Below are 19,943 nucleotides of genomic sequence, written 5' to 3' on the forward strand. Positions count from 1 at the left end.
CAACATCCTGAGCATCGTTCTACGCATTTAGGATAGGATGACAGTCATTCCCAAACTCAGATAGTTTTGTTTGAGCAATGTGAGGAGTCTGAAAAATACAATGACAAGCTGAAGACACTGAAATGTTCGCCAATATTGGTAAGCCCACCCTTACCTGCAGACAAGTCCTTAGTCCCTGAAAATATCTAATTTTCACAGAAACAAACAATTTCCTTGAAAGGAAATCTAGACTTACTTCAGAAAAGGCTGGGTCGAAGGGGACATAATGCAGCTTGGAGACAGAATACCTAAACTAAACAATTTCCATTACAAATGTCACGTCTTGGATAATGCAACCAGTATTTTAGAACTTACACATTTCGACAGTTGACCTGCAGATATGTCAGACACCAAGCTAAAGACTCATCTGCCTTTCAGTAAAAGCTATGTGAACCATTCCTTCCCTAATATAGTCACAGCGCCACTGAGTATCTCCATGAGGGATATTAAGCACTTCTTAAAATCCATTATAATTATTGTTGTTATTATTGCAGGTAAGCTTGGGTGTATTTCTATCATCACCACTATAGCTGGCTGTTAAGCTACTCCAACAGCAAATTCTGAGCAACAGGTCGCAAGAAAGTATACTTATTGCCCCTGGCAACTAAACAGATTAGGTGGTGTGGCTGGGTGAAATGAATGAATATATGTCAGTGTAGCCTCTGGCTTGGGTTGTTGCTCATAACATCGCCCACTGGTTTGACAAGTACAGATTACATAAACTGCAGACCACCGAAACAGGTGAATACTGCATTACGCATGAACACAAATAACAACGTGATAGGTAGGTATTTATACATTTATTGATGCCTGCTCTTAGACAAACATTTCAAGTATCATTTTTACACTATTTGTACAATTAATGGAATAATAATGATAAATACTAGCAGAAGGAAACTGTAAAAGAATAACAAATTCTAGAATGATGTTTGTATTTACAATGAGATCACTATCAAATTACATGCACATGCGGCACAGTTAGGCAAACAAAGGAAAATGAATAAGTTGCAGGTGTTTCTTATCTGGGAGTGCACAAAAATGATCAGATTTTCATCCACCTTTTCAAAAATATGTGGTTTTGGGCATGAGAGTAGTGCCAGTTTTAACATGATGTTCCAGGAAATCACAAAACATTGACGAAGCATGGGACTATGTGGTTGTAGTCTGCAGGTAAAGACAAAATAAACACAGATGACAGCTTTCTATGTACATTTGAAACTTCCATTAAGTACACTGGACTGCTTGTAGTGAGCTGAACAAGGATGAAAACTTAATGATTAATTCAGAATGGCCTAACCTGACTTTTTTCTGTTTCATATGAGACCTGGCCCTGATTTCTAAAAAAAATAAATCAAATTTTTGCTCAAATTTCAAACTGAATTTGACAATTTTAAATAATTCAAAATCTACCAAACTCTGACTGTCTACTAAATTATGGGAGATGCATCTTCCTCCGTTTTTTTCAAATTTGAGAAAAGTCTCTAACTTAAGTGAAAGCTGTGACATTTCGAGACATTGGGGCCTGAACTCATATTCAATACACGTAGGTGTATTGACTGACTTATGTTTAGATTAAAGCCTAAGTTTTAAAGCCGAAGTTTTTCAGTATTATGGTTGCCCATCAGGTTTATGGTGGCGTATCAGCTTCATGTGGAACAGAACACCAAAGCGGAATGAAGTGGCGGATGTCATTGACTTGGACCACTTTAGAACAACCATCAATGTGTGGTTATGCTGACAGAAGTGTGGATCGAAGATTAAAAAAACAAGCAGTCAGTCAAAAGCTATGATGTTGGAATGAGGGAAAACACACACTATTATTAGCTCAAAGCTATTACCTGGTTCGTCTGGTGAACTGATGCACACTTTATCTGTATTATATCTTAACATACACTCACCACAAAAGTCAAGGCCACCCCAATTATGAAAAAATTTACAGATTTAATAATTTAATTTAAATTATCTGATAGTTCCTATTACAACCATAAAATATTTAAATTTTAAACAGTGGGGTCCTTAACTTATTTAGTTGAGTATATTACATTACTTGCATTATTTCCAATTTATCTTCACGAGTAAATCAATTTGCACCTTATTTATCAAGTCTTTATTAGTATAACCTATGTCATGCATTACCAAGAGTATACAGCTATATTAGTTGTTCTTTTCAGGACCATTGTTTTGTATTTTACCAGTATTAGTTCAAGTCTTTGAGTAAAAATACTGTTTGTAACACTTTTGAAACACATCAAATAATCTTCCAAATTGGAGACCAAAGATCAAAACATATATATCAAGTTCTATATGGTATTCACAATAAAACATCTTATGAACTGAACTTTTATCAGAATTACCACTTGAAAAAGTTTTCCTTTGTTATATGTTTTTATATGTTTTGGAGACAGGTATTGTGTGCTGTTTTTCATGGATTGTTCAAGAAGAGACCTTGCAAGTAAAGATTTCCTGAACAATTTTCAGGTGCTTTTTTTCCTTTTAAATAAAATTCCAGTGTATTTACATATTAAACACTCTATTTATAAAACCATTTTATCAAATAAATAAATGCACACATTTTAAGTTGACAAGTACACACACTAGAAATACTGTCTTCTTGATATTCCCTTTCAGGATATTTAGCATTTTGTTTTCCCATGTTTCAAATATTGCTTATAATATCACAAGAAGTACTTATGATTACTAACTTGCCAAACACTGAATCATGTCTAAACAAACAACACTCAGCAATCTAAAGTGAACAATCACGAAGACACCAAATTACGAAAAATGATCAAAGTCGGCAAATGACGAAGTAGCTACTTTCACATCAGTTCGAAAATCGAAAACTTAGATGTAAACTTATACAATTCACAGATCTGAAAGCACGTTTCAACTGTCTTCATAACCTTTTGAAATCATTGGAAACACTGTGGCAGCCAACTTGAGTTATGGGGACCAAGTACTAAATTCGACTTATCTATGTATTCGAGACATAGGTACGTCTACGATGGTGGAAAAAATGGTCAGGACTGACAGGTACTTTGAGTTACACATAATATTCAAGACACTGGCATTCGATTCATTGGAATTTGACTCTATATGTTAGTTTCATGGAATTACCAGGAGTTGTTATCCAGTTAATTACATGCAGTGATAACATGTGACCTTGACCTTTCAAGTGACCTTTAAAAACAAGGTCGTTTCTATTCATTCAATACTGTACAGAAACAACAAATAGCACTCAGTCATTAAGGCCAGACCAATTTTATTTCTTGTTTTACAGATTTTTGTTCTGAGAACACCATAAGGCTGGAGGGAACAACAAAAATCCCCAGTCAAAGCAATATTCCTTTAAATATATAACTAAAACCATTATTCTTTGGGCAATTTATAAAGTTTATATGGGGCAAGAAATAATTTTTAAAAATTCTGTTCAATTTTTAAGTTCACATTTTTAACCAATAAAAATATTCTGACTTTATTTTTTAAGTGGGGAAATTATTTTTTATTTTTATATTATTATTATTCCTGAAAAAAATGAAGACTGGTGGATCCATGAAAGAAGAAACAAATTTGGTCTGGCCATAGTAGAATACATCAAATACATGAAGGTACTCAGTCGATATGACACCATACAATTATTTTTCAAAATCAGTCAACAAATTATCAAAGAAAGAATGAGTGAATTTCTCTGCCATGTCTTCCATTAAAAAAAATCAAATGTCTGTTTTAAATAACAGTATCACAATCTGACATCCTAGAAAATCTAGGTGAGACCCATTTCGCTCATAACATGATGAACATAAATAAATGAATGTACAATTTCAAAGCTTACTATCAAAATATAAATGACACATTTTCATACAGATCTGACATACACAATATTATCACAGTAGTGTGTTCAAGAATATATACTTGATGAAAATATACATTTGTACATGTTTTTCTTTGGAATGTGCAAGCACAGGTGCGACTAGATATTGGGAAACAGTGGCGAGAAACCAGGACTTCATCATCATCATCATCATCATCATCATCATCATCATCATCATCATCATCTTGCCACACAGTTCAAAATACTGACATTTAGAAAATGTTCAAATTATTTTTTGATAATTTCATTAGGTGCATAGAAATTTTAGACACCAGTTCGAAATGCTTTAAGTCTAACAACTGATGTTCTATATACAAGCTATAAACAAATCATCACAAATGATTCAGTTGTCCGGTGACCATGACTAAAAGAGCAAGTAGTGCCACACAACCACTATCCAGTTGCTCATGCACACAAAGAGTTTTAACCATATGCTGACAATAAAAATACTCATATTTTTTCTCAAAAGTAATCTATATTTCTTTTCACTCTGAATTAGTTGTCATGAATCAATCATTATTCAAGCATTCATTGGTACAAACAGAACTATACCTTACCATTAAAAATTCTTTTTTAACCTTTAACCTCTTAAAATAGATCCCAAGATCACATTTAATTCTGATATGTAATCATATTTTAAAGTTATAAGTATCAATAAGCGTCTTTCATTAACAAGGATTAATTTGGACTTTGGTTATAACCACATTCACTGAGTCCAAACAGTATTTTAGAAAGTCGAATTTATCAAACACTCTTAAAACTCTAATTTTTTTCACAGGGTTTCTTTAGATAAAATTGCTATGTCAAACTTCACATAATATATAAATTTCAAATGCCTACAGTTTTACAAATTTAAAATTTTGCTGATGACCTTGAAATGGATCTTGCAAACATGTATCTGGAGGTCATTCACAAGTCATCGTTCCTTTGAAAATTAGAAATCAAACCATAACAATAACACTTTTGCAGCACTTTTTGAAAAAAAGAAATGTTACAGAAAACTTTTTCAATAAAAAACTTTTCACACCCACTGACACACACAATTTCTTTATCCTTACTAAATACATCCTAAGTATTCTCAGCTATTGTTTTACCATATAACAGATTAATTGTTGTAACCCAAAATAGAATGGATAGTACTATCTCTAGTTCTCACAGATTCAAATGTATCATTTAAATGTCATCATAATCACTTAAAACATTTTTTGTCACAAAATGATCTATATTTCCTGTAATCCATCTCAATGAACTAACAAAGACTGAGAGTTATCTCCCCTACCATCAAACAAACATCAACATGTGCTAGCAAAATTTATTCATGCCTTGTACTATTCTCGTAAGTTCAACTTAGATAGACATTTTGCAAGACACATGGCAAAAACAGTACTCTATTCAAATAAAAATATTTTCTTTACACCTGGGACAAGTTACCTCCCTTACAACTTGCAACCAGTTCTGGTAGTTCTTCAAATAAGTTCAGGAGTAACCTCCCCTGTGCCTGTTCCTTCTCTCTGCTTGAGGCTTCTTCCAGTATGTCCAGTTAGAGAGCTGGCTAAACTCTGCTGTGCTCTCTTGTGCAATACCTTGGCAGGCAACTCTCACAAGACTCTTCTCCAACATATCTCACTGGCCATGTTAGGCCACAGTCAACACCACAAAATCGGGACAGATGACGCAAGGGCTGTGTCCAAGTGCTGACCGAGTTACAATCAGGATGAAGACATCGCTGGGGTAGGATGTTGATATGACAACCATGTGTGAGTATAACACCCCTTCTGGGGTCAGGCCCTGACGTGTCATACAGTGTTCTTGAACATGATATTTGGCAGAGCATTCCGCCGCCTTCTCCACTGACCAAGGTCTCGGGTCTGCTGCTTCAGGTGCTGCACCCAAAGTCTTGTGTTGCTTCCTTCCTCTGCCTGAAAGTGGATATCATCATCATCATCATCATCATCATCATCATCATCATCATTATCACCACCACCACCATCATCATCATCACCATCATCATCATCATCATCATTATCACCACCACCACCATCATCATCATCACCATCACCATCACCATCATCATCATCATCATCATCATCATCATTATCACCACCACCACCATCATCATCATCACCATCATCATCATCATCATCATTATCACCACCACCACCATCATTATCACCACCACCATCATCATCATCATCATCATCATCATCATCATCATCATCATCATCATCATCATCATCATCATCATCACCACCACCACCACCACCACCATCATCATCATCATCATCATCATCATCATCATCATTATCACCACCACCACCATCATCATCACCATCATCATCATCATCATCATTATCACCACCACCACCATCATTATCACCACCACCACCATCATCATCATCATCATCATCATCATCATCATCATCATCATCATTATCACCACCACCACCATCATCATCATCATCATCATCATCATCATCATCATCATCATTATCACCACCACCACCATCATCATCATCACCATCATCATCATCATCATCATCACCACCACCACCATCATCATCATCACCATCACCATCACCATCATCATCATCATCATCATCATCACCACCACCACCATCATCATCATCACCATCATCATCATCATCATCATTATCACCACCACCACCATCATCATCATCATCATCATCATCATCATCATTATCACCACCACCACCATCATTATCACCACCACCACCATCATCATCATCATCATCATCATCATCATCATCATCATCATCATCATCATCATCATGTCCCCATTTTCTTCCTTTTCCATTGCTGTGACAGTGTAGCTTGTACATGCATGTATCCACTCATACCATCAAAGGTATAGATGTGAATACCTACAAGCAGCCTAACACCAATCTAAATCACTCAATAACAGATAATGTGATAAAAAAATTGCCAGATTTCCCTGGACAAGTTCAGACTCAATTGTTGTATGCTAAAGTCTACAAAATAATACCAGGTGGTCAGGCTCTATCTCTGTTCATACAGATCATTAATTACTCAAGTTCTAGTCACTGATTTGCATTGGTCCAGATTTAATGGACACCATGAAGTAGCTATACTAACACAATCACTTAATGATTATTGTCAAACCAGCAAAGAAGTACATGTAGACAGCCTTACCTTGAAGACCAAAGCCTCTCTTCCCCACTCGTGGAGTTCAAATACTTCATCAAAGTCCTGGTCAACTGTCACCACACATTTGTCCAACATCAGAGGGTCCTGCAATGAAAACATAAGCATCAATATCATGTAGTCCATGTCGAAGATAGAGAGGGTGAGTTTAGATTTACTCTGCTTTTAGCAATATTTCAGTAAGGACCGGCGAGGAACACCAGAAATTCTCTTCACCATTGTACGCATGTGGGGAACTGAACCTAGGTATTCAGCCCTTCTAGTGAATGCCCGGTTTTATTTTACTGCATTGAATCTGTCAATGGAACAGCTGATGAGAAGAACAGTACAGCTGATGAGAAGAACAGTACAGCTGATGAGAAGAACAGTACGGCTGATGAGAAGATGGTACGGCTGATGAGAAGAATGGTACAGCTGATGAGAAGAACGATGCAGCTGATGAGAACAAGTACAGCTGATGAGAAGAATGGTATGGCTGATGAGAAGAACGATTCAGCTGATGAGAAGAACACGTAGAGCTGATCAGGAGAATGGTACAGTTGACAAGAAGAATGGATACAGCTCATGAGAAGAAAGCTGGCAACTATCACTCACCCTGACAGGCTGGTATTTCCCATTCTTCTCTCTGATGAGCACCACAGCAGCTTGCTGGACAAAGCTCGGCCTTGGGAACACCAAGTTGTGTTCACGATCTCGTCTCTCATGTTTTGCCTGCACAAAAAGATCATACATGTTAAACCAGAATGCACATTGAGTCCAGGCCCCAGTCATTTCTAATCTTGTTAAACCAGCCTGTAACCAAGCCTTCTTAGTCGTAAGAATACAACTCCAAAACTTCAACACAGCACACTTTCTAGAATGTATGAACTGTGTTGGTTTACACATTATCAAACCTCCACTTCTCATGAGAAACCCCCAGCTAGGTTTTTATAACATGTTTAAATACATCTATCCTTGTCTTTCTGATAACGCACCTTCAGTTCAGCACTCACAGATCAGAGTCAAGTCTGAACCATCATGACATTTAACAAGCTGAATGAATTGCTCGCTCAAACAACAGAGCCCTGTTGGCAAAATCCGTATTAGCCCCAAAGTTATTGTAATTCATTAATCAAGACTAAGACTGTCTTCCTCAAATTGCACCAGATTATTGTGAGTAGGGTTAACTGCTTTTCAGCAATATCTCAGCAACATCGCAGAACTTATCAAGTATGAAGTCTTACAAAATTGGTTTTAAATTACGTATCAACTGGCCATTTAGCAAATTATTTTACCACAGATCTCCCTATTCCAATATGCGTCTGCTCCTATGACCATAATACTGGGAGCTAATTCAGTATCTCAGCACTAATGGACAATGCTATGATGAAGCACTGAGGATACAACTGCATTATAGCATACCTGGCCAAGGGTAAGAAGGACTCCATGTATGGTTGTGAACTTGAGATTCTTACACCTCTTGGCAGCCCAGGTGTGATCTGTGGGTGTTGCGTACAGCAAGCGGCTTGTGATCAGGTCATTTGCCTCCTTCTTGTTCCAACCAAGGACCTCCAGGGCGACCTGAATGAATAACAGTTTATACAGCCCTGGAACCATATCAGTGAGTGAGTGAGTGAGTTTGGTTTTACACCGCTTTTAGCAATATTCCAGCGAGATCACTGCAGGGGACACCAGTAAATGGGCCTCACATATTGTACCCATGTGGGGTGGAACCATATCAAATAAATGAAGCAGCACATTGGGTTATTTGTATCAGTGAAATATCTGTTCATATTTTGACATCCATCCATTTCCAAAAACAGGTAAAGCAATATCTAAATTTAAATTCAAATTAATTCTAAAGACTCAAGTCAAAATTGCCTTGAAATAACGTACCCTGTTGACTTCAATCTTCTCAGTAAGGCTGTATCTGCGAGACTGGGAACGCTTCCTCTTGATTCGGAAACTGCCAGATCCTGTCAACTTGGTTTTCTATGAAAAAACACACACACAACAATATTTTATTGCCTGGCAAAGAAAAACGCAAAATGTTTTATTGCCTCACCTGTCAAAAGGATCATTGACGTCAACCATATCCATTGGAAACGAAATATGTCTATTGTCATAACAAACTGGATCGAAGAAGCCTACAAACAAAACTGATTAAATTATAGATTTTTCAAAAAAGAACATTGTTTCCTGGGGTTTCAGTGAACTGTCTGTAAAATGTTAGTGCAAATGATTTGTTTTTTCACACTGTTTCTGACGTCAAGCTCTGAACTAGTTAATGAAGTAATGCTCAAATCCTCACCGCATTAATGTGCTCTAGAATGTCTTCAATCTTGCCCTGGGCTATCTTGATATCTTCCTTGTCAGAGTGGAGAGACGGAGTGGACTTGTACAGGCGGCTGAGGAGGAGAGGGTACCTGCAACAACGTCACACAAACTATGAACACACACAAACCTTCAAATGATTCCATACAAACCATTTTACTCATACAATTAATGCACTACATCCAGAGGCCAACAATTTTTAGATGGAGTCCACAGTTTTGGTAACCGTGATGCCAAACCGTGATGCCGTTAGTGAAATCAATTTTGGAATGAGTTTTATCAGTTTTGCCATTTTAGCTCAATACAGGAATAACATGGCTTGTCAGTTTCCTAATGATCTATCAGCCATTCTTTACTGTCAGTCAGTCATTCCTCACTAAAAGATGGCCATTCCCTCAGCCATTCCTATTATCCCTCAGTCATTCTTTCCTATCCTTCAGCCATTTCTTACTCTCAGCCATTCTTTACTATCCTTCAGCCATTCCTTACAATCCCTCAGCCATTCCTACCATCATTCAGCCATTCCTTACTCTCCCTCAGCCATTCAGCATTCTTCATTATCCCTCGGCCATTTGGCATTCCTTACTATCCCTCAGCCATTCCTTACTACCATTCATTACTATCCTTCAGCCATTCCTTACTATCCATCTGCCATTCCTTACTATCCCTCAGCCATTCCTTACTATCCCTCCTTACCATCCCTCAGCCATTCTGTACAATCCCTCAGCTATTCCTTACTATCCCTTGGCCATTCCTAACTATCCCTCAGCCATTCTTAACTATCCCTCAGTCATTCTTTACTATTCTTCAGCCATTCCTTACTATTCCTCAGCCATTCCTTATTATCACTCACTCTTCCCTTACTATCCCCCAGCCATTCCTTACTATCCCTCAGTCATTCGGCATTTCTTACTATCCCTCAGCCATTCTTTACTATCCCTCAGCCATTCCTTACTATCCCTCAGCCATTTCTTACTATCCCCCAGTCATTCCTTACTATCCCTCAGCCATTCCCTACTATCCCTCAGTCATTCCTTGCTATCACTCGACCATTCCCTACTATCCCTCAGCCATTCCTTATTATCCCTCGACCATTCCTTACTATCCCTCGACCATTCCTTACTATCCCATGGCCATTCCTTACTATCCCTCAGCCATTCCTTACTATCCCTCCTTACCATCCCTCAGCCATTCTGTACAATCCCTCAGCTATTCCTTACTATCCCTTGGCCATTCCTAACTATCCCTCAGCCATTCTTAACTATCCCTCAGTCATTCTTTACTATTCTTCAGCCATTCCTTACTATTCCTCAGCCATTCCTTATTATCACTCACTCTTCCCTTACTATCCCCCAGCCATTCCTTACTATCCCTCAGTCATTCGGCATTTCTTACTATCCCTCAGCCATTCTTTACTATCCCTCAGCCATTCCTTACTATCCCTCAGCCATTTCTTACTATCCCCCAGTCATTCCTTACTATCCCTCAGCCATTCCCTACTATCCCTCAGTCATTCCTTGCTATCACTCGACCATTCCCTACTATCCCTCAGCCATTCCTTATTATCCCTCGACCATTCCTTACTATCCCTCGACCATTCCTTACTATCCCATGGCCATTCCTTACTATCCCTCAGCCATTCCTTAATATAACTCAGTCATTCCTTATTATCCATCAGCCATTCCTTACTATCCCTCGACCATTCCTTACTATCCCATGGCCATTCCTTACTATCCCTCAGCCATTCCTTACTATAACTCAGTCATTCCTTATTATCCATCAGCCATTCCTTACTATCCCTCGGCCATTCCTTACTACCACACTAGCTGCTCAAACAGGTTCTGCCCTGACACACAATCATAGGATCACTTCTAACACCTGCCTCAAATTCTAAAATGTACTTTAACCTAAAGATTTGCAGGGAAAGATTCACTTGTCCTTCATGTGAAGAGAGAACTTACTTCATGATCCTCTGGACTGGGACCATGAGGAAGGACTTGAGATGCATACGTCTCAGAAGGAAGTTGTCACGCTGCATGACCTGGAGGAAGGTGTGAAGAAGTTCCTTCTCCTTCTCAATCTGCTCCAAGGACTGAGAGGCCTGGCCCTGGAATAGGAGGATACAAATCTGACTCCTCATCACACAGTCAGTAAAGCTTGTAAGTGGCAACCTTCATTCATTTTTAGGTGAGGTGAAATGAGGTTGTTTGTACTAGCCCAGACTTTTTTGTATACATACTTTTATTCAGTTCAGAAGTACACATATATCTATATAGTCTTTACATACACTACATTGGATGTCCAGACTTAATCTGGTTTACAGTGCTATCACTGAGATACCATGCCACAGTTAAGCATGAACACCCCACTCAGACACATTCAACTGACTCAGAGTCAACCAGTTCTTGTGCCCGTTAACGCCAAGCATCAGGCAGGGACAAACCTAATTTTAACACCTTTTGATATGATGCGCATTGAACCCAGACCCTCACTCTTCAGCTCTAAGCACTACACCATAGATGCAGTCTCATCCATTATACTGAACAATGAAAATTGGTCAGTATTAGTAAATAACTGCATTTCAACCAGTGCTTGATGTTATGAGCAATATACCATGCCTTTGGCATGTATACAATGACTTACTATGAACAAAGTCACTGATCTAACCACTGGAAACATTTTCCTTTCATTAACTTTGAGTACAGGTTAAGAACCTAGTCCATAAATTCATCTTAACTGCAGATTCAAACAGGAAAACAAAAACATCAAGCAAACATATCCTGTATCCCAAACCTACCTGGTTGACACAGTAGTTTTCAAATGCTAGAAACATGCTGGAGGACTCCACAAACAGGTTTCCGATACACACACTGGAGAGGTTCTGAAACAAACAAAATTACTGTCACCAGTTCCATTCAACCTTCAATTTCTTCACGTCCAATGATGATGTCACAGTGGAAAAACAGGGAAAGGCTCCAGCAAACTGGCAGACATAGCTAGTCTAAATTTAAGCCATGTAACTTCATTTTGTTTGCCTGCTACTGAAAGAATCTGCTGAAAATCAGTCTGCCAGGTAACATCATGACGACTCCGATTCTGTATGACAGTTTAATGTATGTACTCATTATATGGTCTACACAACTAGAAGTGGTCATCAGTGGTTTCCACTCACAATGTTGACACTATCAACTGCTATTTTTAAACGACCTTGCACACACTACCGTTATTTATAATCTTGTACAAAAATAACATTCCTTCAGAAATCAATATGATTGTTTCCTCACATCTCCCAATTACACTTATTGGTATCTACAAGGCCATGACATGTTTTATTTATGGTCTAAAAAATTGGAAGGCTTTTCATTTGGTGTTTATTTCTAATGCTCAGACTTGAAGATGAATATGAGCACCTGAGTAAGCCATGATTAATCCCTATGAAAAGTCCAGACATTGACGTTAGATTTTACAAAAAAAAAGAACATTTAGATCCCTTAAGGATATCCACGGGAAACCTTCCCAACAGAAACACTTGTAGCAATTATCCGATGTTTACTGTTATAGATCTGCTAAGTAACAAGTATAACATGCAGAAAACCTTCCCTTCATGTTGTAAATAGAAGTCACAAAACCCTTTCAATATTAATAAGAAATGTCTGCCAACAGCAGGGTTGACTGCACAATTCTGTCTATATCATGAGCCAATATTTGTTTCATCAGTATTAGAGCTAAAAGACATTGTTTGGTGAGTTGGAACCCGACAATCCAGTAATTGTGATACGATGCCAGAGCATGTGTTTATGAATCACCATGAAATAGTGTTCACAAAAAGGTGAGCTCAAATATAATGTGCACACCAAATTTCTATTTCCATATAAATTTTACAAAAACATATTTACGTGGCAAACACATCAATCAATCCATCTAAGTGAGCCTATCTGTTTCTTCCTTAATCTTGTCTAATCCTGACTCCACCCAAGATACAGTGACACACTGCAACCAGGCCCTTTATAATCCAGACTGATGTGGAATTACTACAACTTATCTTGTTTAAGCCCCACTCAATCAGCTCAGACTGCTGATGACAGAGCTTCCTTCACTTATCACAGTTTCCAGTAATACTTCTCAGTCAATATATATCAGATTGTACCCATCTAATCCTTCATTCTCCCAGTCAACAACATGCACCCTTACCAGTGTGGGGCACTTTACACCTACACTGACTCACCCTGATGTTGCTGTGGAGTGATGGACAGCTGTCACCTGCTGTCACAGATAGTGTCATTAGTGATAATTTGTGAAATATTTATCCTTTTTCTGTTTGTTGTTGTTTAATGTCTGTCAGTTTTATTCAACCTATTATCTGAAGTACTGACTCAAGAAGTGTCTTGCATGTGTCCTGTATGTTTCATGCCTAGTGTGTTGCAGGCATCCTGTATGTTTCATGCATGTCTTGCATGTGTTCTGCATGTGTCTGGCATATGTCCTGTTTGTTTCCCGCATGCGTCTGGCATGTGTCCTGTATGTTTGATGCCTATGTCTTGCATGTGTGCCCCATGCATCTAGCATGTGTCCTGTATGTTTGATGCATGTGTCTTGCATGTGTACTGTGTGTGTCTGGCATGTGTCCTGTATGTTTCATGACTGTGTTGCATGTGTGTTACATGTTTGATGCCTGTGTGTTGCATGTGTGCTACATGTTTGATGCCTGTGTATTGCATTTGTCCTGTATGTTTGATGTCTGTGTCTTGCATAGATCCTGTGTGTGTCTTTCAAGTGTCCTGTATGTTTCATGCCTGTGTCTTGCATGTGTGCTACATGCTTGATGCCTGTGTCTTGCATTTGTCCTGTATGCATCTGGCATGTGTCCTGTATGTTTGATGCCTGGTGTCTTATATGTGTCCTATATGTGTCTGGCATATGTCCTGTATGTTTGACAATGTGTCTTGCCAGGCATGTCTTGAACACTTCCTGCATGTGTCTTGCCAGCTATGTTCTACATGCGTTTTGAATGTGTCTTGAACACTTCCTGCATGTGTCCTACATGTGTCCTGGTTATGTCCTGCATGTGTTGCGTATACATGCCCAATATCTCTCAAACATTCTTTTCCCCAGTATATTTGTCATGACTATTTGTCATGTCTCACATTAACATGTCCATGTCATGTTCTAGTCCCATTACAAGTAAGATTTCCCATGCCCAAGACACAAACAACTGATGCATGTAAATTAGAAAACCTATCCTGATGAGATTCATTTGGTGCATTCTCTTCTAGTCGTATTTACTGGACAAATTGATTTGTCTCCTGAGACGCCCTCAGTAGTCTACCAGCCCGCAATGAATAATTTCAGTACATCTGTCCCCTGTATCCCATCATTCATGAAACTTATATAAATCCCCAGGGGATACTATAAATAGTTCGGATACAGCTTAGAATATCATCACAACAAATCAGAATCAATAAATCGGAAGCTTTTGAGGACCTTGGCATATCTATATATAGCATGTTATGTTACTGCCAATTTCCTGCGAGTCTTGTTATTGGTGATTTCCTGACATCCCATATGAAGCTTCTTTGGATGTCGATCGAACGCGACATTTCAATGTATGAAATATCATTCTGGGAGTGAATGCTGTTGATATAACACTGATGGAGACAAGGATGTCAAATATATCCCTCTTCCAATTTATTGAAACTGATTGTAAAAGATGGGGACATCATGAATATTCCTATCTATTTAATCCAAATGTAATGTTTGAACCTGACCTAAGTCAGCTGACTTTGCATATTTCCAAAATGCACAAAATCATATTCACTACCTCCTACTATAACTACAGGATAAATCTTATCTACTCACCCTATTAAAAGTCTAAATGGCCATGACTCCTGACGGTTCAAATCATGTAAGCTTGTCTACATAACAACTGCATTCAAATCAAGGAATTCATCTAATTCAAGTAAAATGTGGTCAAGGAAAACCAAGTTCTATGGATAGTAAACGTCTTCATTTTAGTGCAGGTACTAACTTGCTTGATAACGACATTAGTACCTACACCAAAACGTCACACTTATTGCAATTAAAGGGGCACTGATGCGGAGCGAATAATGCTTCTCGCCAACGGTCTAATTACGAAAGCAGACCGCAAATTGGTCAGCGCCCACTCCTTCGACCGTGACAGACAAAGGAACTGGGCTCCTGTCCATATTAGCAAAATTTCTTCACTTAAACAGTCAGGAGGCCGGATGCCCATCACATGCCATTTGTTTAAAAATATCCATGGTATTCCTTGTCTGATCGTAACCATATATCCCAGCAGTGTAGTTCTTTTCGGATGCTTGGATGGTATACTTACTGATCCAATTTGATCCTATTTCTGTGTTTTTAACCTCGATATTTAATCATGTTACATGAAAATATGATGTCTACAGGCACGTAGCAAGCCATTTGTTTCAGTACGGAAGATTGCAAAGCTTTATATTTAGGTAGTTTTTAGTGTTGGTTGAGCTGTGATAGCAAATAGCATACGTAAATTTTGGTAGCTATGGTAGCTACAATGGTTTATTATTTATGATAATAAAACACACAGTTGATTTATTTGAATTCATAAACAAAAAAACAATGACCTTGGCTTTGGTAGAGAAATCTGAAAATTGTCTTACGTAAAAAAAAACTTATTTCACTTATTTACCAAAGTACACAGCAAATGCCTGTGTGTATTCCTTATGTAACGAAATTCCGTTGGTATCCTCAAAACAGTTTCGGCCCATAAGTGTTTTCAGGCTGCATGCGACACAGAGATTACATCTTCCTTGCTGTAACTCACGTTTGATGGTGTAAACCTACACGTGTTATTTGTCATCATTCTCTTGATGGTCAATTCATGAATTTATAACAGGTATAATTAGTAGCGACACCACTTCGGTTACTCAACAAAGGTTCCCATTTGGCATTTCTCCTGTCTGGAGTAAATACTCAACATTATAAATTAAGGTCTGTAATGGCAAATGTATTGTATGTTATGTAATATGTGCATGTAAGTGATGCAAGAGGGTTTATCAGCTGAGTTACAAAAACAAACATCGATCAAAGGATTAACCGATAACACACTGATTGATTAATTACTTTTATCTTCTAGCGGATTTGTCAAAAGGCAGTGTGTGTAGATGACTACACCCTGTCGTAAAGTGTGAGTGCAAAAACAACATCCTCCCTTCAAAGAATTAACCACCCTTGCGTTGATTGATTGATTGCTCAATATTGGTCAACTAAATTACTTAGAATTGTGGACATCATACAATTAGTTGCCAGGTGTGCTATCTTGGGAGACCAATGAGAGGTTTATCTAGTTTTCACCAACGAAAGACGTGAAACGATGTGTTACTTTTTCGCAAATGAGACAGTTGTAAGACACGCGACGCAGAGCAGGATTATTTACCAGCTGCAGATGAATGGAATACGATTTCTTTTATATGGATATTGATGGATACATTCCTGAACAAGGTATAGTAGCCTGACATTGTTGCTATAAAATTAGTCCGTTTTACATTCATTATTTGCATTTTGTTTTAATTTATTTGTTGTAGCATTCAGCAGAATCTGTATGACAGAAAAAACACACTAGATCGCGTATGTGTGTGAAATAGGATCCACATTGGCAATCTATACAATGTATAAATGTTGCTGTTATGTTAGAAATTTACTATGAGTATAAGCAAATCGTGTGTTCTTTTATTAATTTTCAGAATCATACAAATATGACAATAAACTAATTAGGGTTATGAGACAAAATATAGAGACGTACATTGGCTTCGTTATTTTTCCGTCCTAATAGTTTTTTACCATTTCTACCACTGGCAGATGATTAACCTTCAAAGTGTTTCATTTGTTTTCATAATACATTTGTAATGAAGTACAAATGACTTCACCTCAGTTGATCTGTCTATTATTAAACTATCAATTGCGCTTACGGACTGCGCAGCAGAGGTCACGAACCAGTTACGAATTCTGGGATATCATCCGGGTACTCACGGGAGAAAAACAATAACAAAAGTTTACACCAGTCCACGGAAAGTGCTCCGCATCAGTGCCCCTTTAAGAAGTCTACTATCCACAGAACTCAGATTTCTTTCACCTATACAGCTTTTAAAAAGCCTCTCAAAGAATGTAAATGGTTGTCTGTTGTCATATGGTCCTGAAAGGCACTGCACAGAGTTGTGTCCCTTACATGTGACAGGAGTCTTTGATCAACATTTTTAAGTCCAATTTGCCAGTGTTAAGAATGTCATCACCAAAGAGATGTCAGGATAAGACTTGAATCACACCTTGTCCTTCCAAATCAAGCTAGTCTGTCTCATCATCCCTGAACCACATCGTTTTCCCTTCCGCCAAGTTCTTTATGCACTGCTAAAGCCCTAAATGAAGTCTAGATTTCTTCAAGTTCTAAATCTCCCTTCTCACTGGAGTTCCTTTTTCAATTTAAAAGGAATTGTTTGTATTTATCAAAATTATATGTCACTCTGATTAAGCGGTGGTCTAACATTAAGCTGACAAGCTGTGATTCAGCTGAAACACCGTTCAAAGCGACATTAAGAGTCATTAAGCCCAAACCACATGCTTCATTACTCCAACCCATTATTCTAAGACTAAGTGTCCATTACACGACCTTGTTATTCTCCTCTACCAATCAGATTCAAATCAATGAAATCATTGTCCCTTCCATACATTTACAAAAACAGATCTGCCAAACCTGTCTATAATGACATGTAAACACAGCAAAACAACAACCAGTTATATTTAATAAAATATGATTCGTGCAGAGCGGTAATTGTTTTTTAGTTTCCATTACACTGCGAAAACACAACATGGATATTTTTCTGCTCCCGATGTCTAGCCTAGTGGTTAAAGCAATCGCTTGCCGTGCTGAAGACGCGGGTTCCATTTTCCACATAAGCAAACTGTGTAAGCTTAATTCTGGTATCACCACCATGGTATTGCAGAAACATTGCAGAAACATTGCTGAAACACTGCTGAAACACTGCTGAAAGCGGCATAAGACCATGCTCTGTAAATCACTCTCTCTGATGTCATCAGTTAATGATGACTGCTTTTTAATGCTATCATAATGCAAGGCAATACTGACATATTTTTCACACCTCATGACGTAATAGCTTTGAAACTTAGCTGGAACTACTTGAGCAGGTAAAGCGAAGGTTTACGCTTATTTAATAAAAGAGATATCAGAGGGCACTAGAATTAGGTCTCACACATTCTACCTACATGGAGTAATATGAAACTGCGTCTTGAGACATGATGAACTAAAGCTTGAAGCATTATATAAATACCCACTTCATGATCATTGGATGCAGATACCCCTAAGGGCTCTGACTCTGCACAGCAAATTGTGACACCGTAAATGACTTTCTAACCTATGCCCCTGTAATTTTATGATTACCAACGTTAATGTTGCCATTAAAGACCTCTAAATATACTGTGTGACAGTCCCAGTTTCTCACAGCTAGGTCAGTGTTTGAAATAGATAAGTAAAGTAGGCGACAATCCAATTACTGTTATCAATTCAGTGCCATAGTATTAACATACTACACAGCAGCTCCGAGGAAGGCCTGAGTCACTCACTCTCTTGACAACTGGGCACATTGCATGGGTGATACTTATTTCATTTTCTAAACCTGAAATCTTTACCACTTCATATTTCAGTGTACAAGATTTCTCTTTTGGCAGAACTCATGAAATTTCATGTTTGTCAAAGTGCCCATTTCACAAAGCTCTCGTAGTGCTACAACTATCATAAGTCAGTGCTACAGTATGGGAAGTATGAATGCTACACAAAAACTTCAGAGATCTCAAGCATCTGAGAGCTTTGTGAAACAGGGACTTGATTGACTGATCAGCTATGATAATAACGTCTGTACACATAATGCACGTGTATTTCACTCAGTGGATGAATGTACATTCATTTTTTCATTCATAACACCCTCCTTGGTGTTTTAAGGTTCTGCATTCAGTCTCATCCTACCGGGTACCCAACCACTGTATGATGATTGTGTGGTAACAGCCTATCCACCTTTTTCAGAGAGTGAGTTAGTTGCGTTTTACGCTGCTCTTAGCAATATTCCAGCAATATCACGCCAGGGACACCAGAAATGGGCTTTACACATAGCACCCATGTGGGGTTTTAAACTATGTTTTCCACATGACAAGAGAATGCTGTACCACAAGAGCATCCCTCCGCCCTGATTTATATGTGAATGACCTTAAAATGTGTGGACAAATTCCTGACATAGTGTATGGCTGAAAGAAAATCATAGATGAATTACAGCAGACAGAAGCCAATCAGATTCACTTCACACAGCTAAGTTAGTTAGTCTTGCTAACAGCCAGCCAGAAAATGAAACCATGGCACACCATGGATAGAATGGGCAAGAGAAAGCAACCTGTGGGATTTGCATGCTAAACACAGTATAAATGGTTAGGAGCGGGCGACACAGTTCTGTACAATGAAGAGTCTACTAATGAGATC

The 19,943-nt window shown here is 38.2% G+C and overlaps 1 protein-coding gene across 1 annotated transcript in view; it reads right to left on the reverse strand.

Moving 5' to 3' along the window:
* Positions 1-3,287: 3,287 nt before the first annotated feature.
* Positions 3,288-19,943, reverse strand: part of LOC137297969 (uncharacterized) — a 116,387-nt gene continuing 99,731 nt past the window's right edge. Inside the window, exons 9-16 of the mRNA XM_067829975.1 lie at positions 12,204-12,287; positions 11,368-11,513; positions 9,384-9,498; positions 8,969-9,064; positions 8,495-8,653; positions 7,688-7,804; positions 7,082-7,180; positions 3,288-5,829 (exon numbers count right to left, since the gene is read on the reverse strand). Coding sequence (XP_067686076.1) covers positions 5,707-5,829; positions 7,082-7,180; positions 7,688-7,804; positions 8,495-8,653; positions 8,969-9,064; positions 9,384-9,498; positions 11,368-11,513; positions 12,204-12,287 — 939 coding nt within the window. The 3' untranslated portion in view covers positions 3,288-5,706. The remainder of the gene's footprint in view (positions 5,830-7,081; positions 7,181-7,687; positions 7,805-8,494; positions 8,654-8,968; positions 9,065-9,383; positions 9,499-11,367; positions 11,514-12,203; positions 12,288-19,943) is intronic.

The sequence above is a fragment of the Haliotis asinina genome, chromosome 10, assembly GCF_037392515.1.
Source record: "Haliotis asinina isolate JCU_RB_2024 chromosome 10, JCU_Hal_asi_v2, whole genome shotgun sequence".
NCBI lineage: Eukaryota > Metazoa > Mollusca > Gastropoda > Lepetellida > Haliotidae > Haliotis > Haliotis asinina.